This window comes from Marmota marmota, unplaced genomic scaffold (assembly GCF_001458135.2).
Source record: "Marmota marmota marmota unplaced genomic scaffold, marMar, whole genome shotgun sequence".
Classification (NCBI taxonomy): domain Eukaryota; kingdom Metazoa; phylum Chordata; class Mammalia; order Rodentia; family Sciuridae; genus Marmota; species Marmota marmota.
Genome location: NW_026000174.1, coordinates 13,618,787 through 13,627,496, shown reverse-complemented (window position 1 = coordinate 13,627,496; position 8,710 = coordinate 13,618,787). Strand labels below are relative to the sequence as shown.

Genomic DNA, 8,710 nt, shown 5'->3' with positions numbered 1-8,710 from the left:
ACCCATCCCTGATCAGTGGGGGTGACATTGGTGGGATACTTAGCTGTCTTTCTGGACCTCAGGAACCCTAGATTGGAGGCCAAGACTACGAGAACAGTTGTCAGGCCCTCTAAGTGGCTGCATAAGTATCCTCTCCACCTTTTCTCCAGGGCTTTCAACCAGTCCTGGGCAAGGTGTCCATAGGGAGCTGTGGCTGCAGGAAGTTGAGACCAACTGTATCAGAGCCTCTGGTCCTGCTTCAACACTCCAAATGCTGTGAGGCGTTGGGGAAGAGAACACCTTTCGGAGCCTCCCATTCCTCCTCTCTACAAAGGGCATAAATCCTATACTTACTAACCTTAAGGAAATCATGGGTCTTAAAACGTTTTTGATATTGCAAGGACAATGCATGTGGACAGGATCAATTATTGATCTGTCTTTCGTTATATGTGTTAGTCCTTCTTCTCATGATGCCAAGTTGGCCATCTGACTGCAAAGCCTTGGAACGCCTCAGAGGTGAAAATATTTGGGCTTCTAACATTAATCCCAGCATGGAACTGGGGAAGGAGTGCCAGCCTGAGCACAGCCCTGGCTTCCAGTTCTACCTTTGCTAATAACCAGCTCTGTGCCTTCTGGCAAATGCTGCTTATGCTCCTTAAACTCAGTTTTGTCTCTATCAAGGGACTGAAAATGGTGAGGGCCCCTGACTCCAGGGGAAGGGCTTTGGGGCTCCATTCACTACACTGCTGGCTAACTGAGTCAGTGCCCCTTCTTGGGCTCAGTGCCACTTAGGTGAGGCCAGGAGGGTTGGGGTGGGGGAAGAAACTGCTCGTAAAAGCAGGAGCTGCTTTAGTGGGGGGCTTGGGGATAGAGGAAGTGCTGGGCAGAGGACAAGGGTACTGTAGCACACAAGGGCCTGGGCTACGAGGCTGAAGGAACTCTCCCTGGCTCCAGTGGCAACCCACCATGAGGATGAGGGCTCCTTTCTACCCCTTCTGGATTTCACCCCTGTAAAATACGGATAACTGGGCCAACCTGCGGAGTCCCTGGAAGAGCACACATGGGACTGGATTAAATGCAGCACACAGGGTTTAGGGGTAATGCAAGTTCTTATTTATTAATATATAATAACAAAAATGATAAAGCTCACATCTGCAATTGCTTAGATCTTTGTTATAAGGTCTTGGTCACTTTGTCTGGACTGGCTGTGACCTTCAGTTCTGGTGTCTGGGCTAGGAAGACGTTCCAGTGACCTGTATAGAGGGAGGCAGAAGAGAGAAAAGAGTATGTGTGTGAGCACGCGTACAACAGAGGCGGTGACTGGGGATGGGGAAAGCTGAGGGTAGGAGGAGTTGCATAGCCAGGGGCTGGAGGAAAGAGGTGTCATCCTCATCATAACAGTTCTGGTCCATGACCCAGTCTTCAGACAACCTGTGTTTTGGGACTGGGATGGTTCCTGACTCCTGTTGGTAATACTCACATCTGTGCCCTGCCCTCCCCTACCCCTACCTGGGCCCATTTTCCTAAAAGTAATGCAGAACAAATTAAGGGTACTAAGGACAGTGAGTAGGAGGGTTTCAATGGGAAATGTTCCAGTAGAGAGGGAGTGGCAGCACCAGGGTTTGGAGGCTTAAACCTCCCTCCTACAGCTCTGTCCTCTCAACCCCACCCCCAACACCAAGACCAAAGCCAGCCAGCTCTGCTTCACCTTCCCTCTCTGGCTTCCGAGTTGAGAAATCTGGCCCAGCCGCCCACTGGATTCCTGTGCTGGGAACTGACGTCTGTGGCTGACACCCCCCCTTGACAGCCCCTCCTCCTGGCACCAGCAGCCTGGGAACTCCCCAAGAGGTCCTGCCTCCATCCCTGCTCTCCTCTGAGGCCCCATTTCTCAGTCCAAGGTCCCACCTTCCTGGGTGCTGGTGAGCAGCTGGAAGTTCTGTGCCTCTTTCTGGAAGTCTTGCTTCCTGACTTTCTTGATCTGAATCAAGTGGAAGATTCCTGAGGGCAGAGACAAGGGCATGAGCAGGAAAAGCAGGACCTTACCGTCAGTGACTTAGACTTAAAACCAACCCAGCCACCTCCCTCCCCTTCCCCCATTCTGATCAGTCACCAAATCCTGTGGAATAAATCTGAATATTTCCATCTGCTCTCCTGTCTCACTGCCATTGTCCTCAGTCAGGCCCCCACTGCCCTGCCCCACCCACTATTATAGAGCCTAACTCTTCCTACTGCCCATCTAACGGTAATCCTAGTGGTGGCCATTTAACATGTGTATGGAACCCTGCCATTCCCCTTCTATGACATTCACACGACACTTCCAAGACAAGGTCCATACTCCATAATCTCTTTTCTCTGCTGACCCTGCTCCTGTCACTGGCACCATCTGCTCTCACACAGCTACCTGGCCACAGGTCCAGAACAGAGAGAGAGAAGGAGGGAGTGGAAGTGGGTGGCTGGCCCATATAGACTGGTCAAGCATTCTTCTGGGCAGAGAACATATGGTAAAGACCAATAGCTGTGCTTACTCGGTCACTAAAGAACTCAGAATGGTAGTACCTTGCATGTGGTCCAGCTCTAAGCAAACACCTGAAGTTCCTGAGGGGCCAAGCCCTTCCAATGCCAACCCCTTTGCTGCAACACCTTCTCTGCTCCTTCTACTTCTCCCATTGCCAGGTGAACTGACTATTCACCAAGCTTGGCTGGTACATCTTCCCTAATCCACCCCTGAGACAGTGAGAACTTCCTCCTTGGAACAACCATAGCATTTGGCTTTTGCCATTGTACCCATTTCTAAGGTGCTACTATTATGTATATTCCAGTGTCCCTACCAGACTTCCAACTTCTAGAGGGCCTTCCTCTTTGGATCCAGAGGTTGGCCCATATCAGGTATGTAGAATGAATGAATCCCTGGATGTATGTATGAATGTATGGATGGACGGATAGGAGAATAGGTGGATGGATGGATGGATGGGAGGGTGGGTGGAAGAATGGATGGGAGGATAGGAGGATGGATGGATGAATGGATGGATGGATGGATGGATGGATGAGAGAATGGATGGATGGAGAAATGGATGGGATGATGGGAGGATGGATGAATGGATGGATGGATGGGAGGATAGATGGATGGATAAATGGGTGAGAGGATGAACAAATACATATGTGCCCAGGCTAGGTGATGCTCTGAGGAGGAATGAAGTATAGCTAGATCCCCTGAGGTTTGTAGCTCATGGGGAGCTGGCCCCTGGCAACACACATGAGACTAGGCCCTGAGCACAGTGACATCGTACCAGCTGTTACCCACCAAGGCCTCTGGCCAAAAAGAACAGATGTAACCAGCAAGACCTCTGTTAAGCCAGCACCGCCTTCAAGAAAACCAAGAACTAAACAGGTTTATGGGAATCGGAGTGGGACCCCATCAAGGGGAACAGAAAATACTGATCTTGGAACTGAGTTTTAGGAACCAGGAAACTGTCCCCAGGGCTATTTCCACTGACACTTAGCACTGTCTTTGGTACCCCCAGCCCAGAGGCCAAGGACCAGGATATAACTCCAAAAGTGCAGGGCTACATCACAGTTGCAAGCATGAGATGAGGAAGGAACAAGTCCTTATACACAGGCCTGCCCCTGGAGAGGGAGTGACAGGAATGAGGGAGGGGGCCCGCACTATAATCTCTAAAGCATAATGGGAGGACTGGGCTCTTGACCTGGAATCAAGAGCTGGCCTGAGGGCCATGGTAATGTCTCTTGTTCTTTGAAGGACTGTGAAGATTTGAGGGTAACTGGGCCCTGTGGTCCCCAAGGGCAGAACTGGCTTTGGTAGATGAGTTCCAGGAAAGAGGACAGGTTCCATTTATTGTGAAGATGAACTATGCCTGGGCTGAGCCATTCACAGTATTGGAACTGAGTCACTTGGGGGCATGTACACACTGGACCAGAGACCGTCAGGAGGCTGCAGGGACATTTCTTTCCCAGACGGGCTTAGGATTGAGACCTCTGAGGTCTTCCCTACCCTGAAGCTCCGGAATATCCAAGGTCCTTTCCCTCAGGCCAGCTCTCTCTTAGGTTCCGGTGCCTGGAGCTGGCCCTCTGTGGGGAGGCCTCTCTAACACAAGTCCCAGCACCTACCTGCCTGCTGTTTTCACTCCTCTGTGAGGACAGTGAGTGGTGTCCCCTGACAATCAGCCCTAGGAATGCTCATTTTGACTCTCCTGGTCTGAGTGGGACAGGGAAGGATTGAGGAAGCTGATCTAACATTTACGCAGTTCAGGGGTCAGGCCATGGGGAACATGGTAGTGACAGGAGGGTGGCCTGGCATTGGGAAGGTGAAGAGTCCTACACAGAGTTTTCTCTGTGGGGCCTGGTGTGATTGGCAGTGAGCTACAGCCCTGCTGTGCCATCCTGGCACAGCTTAGCCTTCCTCAAGTGGCTCCCTAAAAACATAAAGTACCTCTATGGAGGTGGCACTGGGGACATCAGACCTGGGTTTGAATCCTTGGTTTACTGTTTCAACTGTGTGACTTTGAGCAAGTTGTTTGATTTCTCAGGCTCAGTTTTCTTATCTACAAAATGGGCATTCATACATACCCCTTAGGTTTCTCACGAGGATTAGATGAGGCGCATGCTACATAGTGCCTGCTACATGCAGGTCACAGAGTACAGGGAATGTGATCGTAGGCTCCGGAGCCAAAGTTTGAGGCTGTCGCTACCATTCTGCCAGCAAAGCACCCCTTTGAAGTCCCTCTCAGCCCCCTACATTGTGGAGGCCCATCTCTGGCAGCCTTTCCTGGCCAGCTCAGCCCCCGACAGCTCTCACTGCACTTGGGTCACTAAGCCATGCATTCCTTAGGACAGAACCTGGGGCTTATTACTTTCCATGGCCCCAGCACCTGCTTGGAGAGTGTGGATTCTGGGGAGGCCCAGAGTAAACATGCAGCCAGCACCAGCCCAGGGACTGACAGAATCTTAAGACTCAAAACAATGGAAAGGACAGACCCCCCAGCCTTGCTCACACACTACTCTAAGCAGAGATTGCTCCCTGCCTCCTCTGTAGGAAGGCTCTGGTTATGAGAAAGTTCCTCTCATTGATAGGAAACCTGCCTCTCTGCAATTCTTACCAACCCATGGGTGGGAGGAGGAAACTGACATTTGCAGTATGTTTATAGGTTAGGGGTTATCCTTAATATTATTTCATTTAATCTTACAAAACCCCTCTTCCCCGATTAACAGAAGAGAAAACTGAGGTCCAGAGAGGTCAAGTGATTGCCCAAGTTCATACAGCTAAGAAAGAGCAGAATCAGGATTTGAAGTGGCAGAGGTGGGATTCGAACCCAGGTCTGCCTTATTCCAAAGCCCATGCTTGTGGTCTGACCCTTGTGATCACTCAGAACATGGCTGTTCCCTCTGCCTGGGGCAGCCCTTCAGAACCATGAAGCCAGCAGTCCTGGCCCCCTGAGTCTTCTCTTCTCCAGGCTGAACAGCTCCACTTTCTTCGTCCATTCTTCCTACGACAGGGGGCAGAGTAGAGCAGGGAAAGAGCTGCATCTGACGTCACAAGACATGGGCTCTAGCTCCCGTCCTCTACTTACTGGCTGTGTGGCCTTGGGCCAGGTACTTCACCTCTCTGAGCCTCAGTTTCCTCATCTGTAAAATGGGGATAATAATATCTAACTCTCAGGATCGTTGAGGATCAAATGAGATAGTGAATGTGGAAGCACTTTATAAAGTGCGACACACATTGGTTGTCATGGTCATTCATCATTCTTAACATCATTCCCTCTTCCGCTTCCACCCCACTCCCCCGGCCAAACCCATCAGTGGAGAAAAGTGACCTTATCAGTAATTCACACTTAAAGAGTTTAGTTTGAATCATGGTTTAATGTTTCACTCTACCCAAAAACCAAACTCTCAGCAACCCCCTTATCAGTGAAAACTCCTCCTGATCTTCACTTGGTAATAGGAGCAGCCTATTAAATAGGGCAATTTTCTCACAGAATTCTGACATCAACTTACCTTGAAGTGATAGGATCCACCACTGAGAAAAGGCTGAGTGAAACTAGCCTCAAGGCCTAGTGCTTTGGGGATGCTGTCCTGCCTGGAAAGATCTGCCTCAGGGGCCACTGAAATCCTACCATTAAACATCTCTCAGTTCCATCAGGGTAGGCTCCTTGCAAGATGCAATAACCCCTTCCCCCCAGGAGAGGGAGCACTTCAAGGCCTTGGCATCTCAGAGAGGGAATTTATCAGAACTGTCAAGAGAATCACAGACCAAGTTGGTCTCCCAGCTTCTTGGAATCAGGGACTCTTACACCTGAGAGGGCATTCAGAAGCACCTGATCAACAAAACACGCCTAAGGCCCCGGGGGGTCTGGAGGACAGGAAGGGGAAAGGCCAGAGGTATCCCCCGCCCAGAGTGAGCTGCTCACCTTTTACCAGCTTCCAGAGGTAGATCTCCACCTGATCAGAGGCTTCCTGCTCAAGGGCAAAGCGATGCAGGGTGTCTGGGCTTGGGGATACTGACGTGTGGACGAGAACCCGGCTGGGCGCTGTGGGACACCTGGTGGAACTGATCTCACTGTGGCCAGGGTCTGCCTTGTCCTCTGGATGAGATAAGGAACTCGTGAAGTGTTCAATCAACAATGGCTATTCTTGAAATTTCTAAGGTTCTAAGATTTTATGACTTGATGGAGTCCAGACATTATATGAGTTTACATCTTTGTCAGGCACCTGATTCTATTACTATAACATTTGATCGTTCCATTACGGTCTGACATTTTCCCCTCCTGTGCTCCTACAGTCCGTGCATCTATAAACCCTGCGTCCTGTGGCTCTGAGTGTGTGCACCTCCAGGTCTGAGATATTCCAAATGTCTGTGGCCCTGGGGAGAGTGTCTGTGCCCTCCCTGCTCCCAGCACCTCCTTGTACCTGGGCAAATCTTGCAGCACTTGCCAGCCACTTTCTCAGGGTGATGGCATGGATACTCGGTAGGGCAGGTCACACGCTGACAGTCCTGGTGGCCATCCTGACAAGTACATAGGATGCAGGGCAGGGGGCCAAAGGAGCGGAAGGCGGGGTGCCACACCTCCCCATGGGAATATGTCTTCCCTCCATGCACGCAGGCTAGATGAGGACAGGAAGGGTGAAGGGTCAGTGCCTTAGGCCCAGCCAGATTCTCTGGGCAGCAGCAGATGGGATGGGCCCTGGAGGAGCTCCCTCCCCGCAACAGTGTGACCTGCAAAGCACAGGCCAGGGTGTAACACCTGTCCTCTGACACTCCCCCATCTCGGCACCCAGGGCTGAGATGCCCCAGTAGGGACTAGCTGAAGATGGAGAGCCCTCCCCTAGCTTCGGGAGCAAGGAGAGGGCTGGCCTGGGGGTAGGAGAACTGAGATCAACTTGACACCTGTTGATCGCATGAGCTCTGGCAAGTCCCTTTCCCCTTCCCCACCCCAGTGTCCTATCTGTGCAATGGCTGGGATTTGGTAGCCACATGGCTCTCCATCACCACCAGTGGGGGACCCCTGCAGTGAGGCCCTGACCCTTATGCAGCCCTGGCTTCCCCGACTCCATCCCCACGGTCTCTCTGCAGCCCAGCTCCCTTCTTCCTTTGTCAAAAATTTCCTCAGCACTGCTTGATATTAATTTATTCATCTTTCTCCCCAGCTAGCCCATGAACCACTTGAGGGCAGAGACCATTCTTCACCTCTCTGTTCTGTCTCTTCCATTTACCAGAAAGGACACGACAGAGACTCAAAAAATATTGCTGTAATGTTCTAGGACTGGTTCTATCTCTGACTCAATGCTGTGCCCTTCAAGGTCCTGTCAAATGGGGGTTAGACCCCTTGACCTCCAAGGGCATTTCAGTTTTGATATTCTATGAGATTACAAGCTCATGGCCAAGTTGAGTTGGGGGAACCAGAAGAAGGGGTAAAGGAGGTAGACACAGTTGGGTCCCCTGCACCCATCAACAGATTGGAGGAGGGTCCAGCCCCACCTTTCTTATGTTTCTCCTTCAGGACAATCTTGACAGTTGTGCTGCCTGCCCCCTTTGGTCGGAAGTGACGAGGGATGAAGCCCCGAGGGGAGCTGGGGCCAGTGGGGGCTGGGGTGCCAGGGTCTTTCTTTCTCCCGCCATCGCCTGAACATGGATCCTGGGAACGTCTCTGCAAATGGCAAGAAGAACACGGCTCACTCATTGAGTGCCACGGTCCACTGCTGGGGGAGGAGCCATGGGCAAGGCTGCAGCAAGAGGCCTGAGGGTGAACACCACAGATTTCCCAGTAAAGAGAGGGCATAGGCTCCAGATAGAAAGATCTGGATGGAGTCTAGGATGTTCTCAGTGGATCTTTGAAAACTCTCAGAGCATAGTGATTTTAAAATCCAGTCTCCATCAAACCTTTCCAGGCCTCGTCAGAGCCAGGACCTTGGGGCTGGAGTGAGTAGAAGCTGCTGAGGTTTTGATCTGGGAGACATAACTGATGAAAGATGTGGAGAACTTAAGTGAGAAACAGAAAGTGAAGACAGTGTGCACACCTAGCAACTCAGGATGCTGAGGCAGGAGGATTGCAAGTTCAAGGCCAGCCTCAGCAACTTAGAAATGCAGCATCTTAGCAAGATTCTGTGTCAATTTTTTATTTAAAAATAAATAAAGTTAAAAGGGCTGGTGATGTAGCTCAGTGGTAAAATGCTCCTGTTCAATCCCCAGTGCCAAAAAAAAAAAAAAAAATGAAAGAAA

At 51.0% G+C, this 8,710-nt stretch overlaps 1 protein-coding gene across 3 annotated transcripts in view; it reads right to left on the bottom strand.

Moving 5' to 3' along the window:
* Positions 1–1,069: 1,069 nt before the first annotated feature.
* Positions 1,070–8,710, bottom strand: part of Chrdl2 (chordin like 2) — a 31,396-nt gene continuing 23,755 nt past the window's right edge. For 2 of the 3 annotated variants that reach the window (XM_015477417.2, XM_048788068.1), the window contains 6 exons: positions 7,970–8,138; positions 6,901–7,095; positions 6,402–6,575; positions 5,565–5,619; positions 1,885–1,977; positions 1,070–1,232 (listed from right to left, as the gene is read on the bottom strand). In XM_015477417.2, coding sequence (XP_015332903.1) covers positions 1,142–1,232; positions 1,885–1,977; positions 5,565–5,619; positions 6,402–6,575; positions 6,901–7,095; positions 7,970–8,138 — 777 coding nt within the window. In that variant the 3' untranslated portion in view covers positions 1,070–1,141. The remainder of the gene's footprint in view (positions 1,233–1,884; positions 1,978–5,564; positions 5,620–6,401; positions 6,576–6,900; positions 7,096–7,969; positions 8,139–8,710) is intronic. The other variant, XM_015477418.2, reaches the window with a different exon arrangement.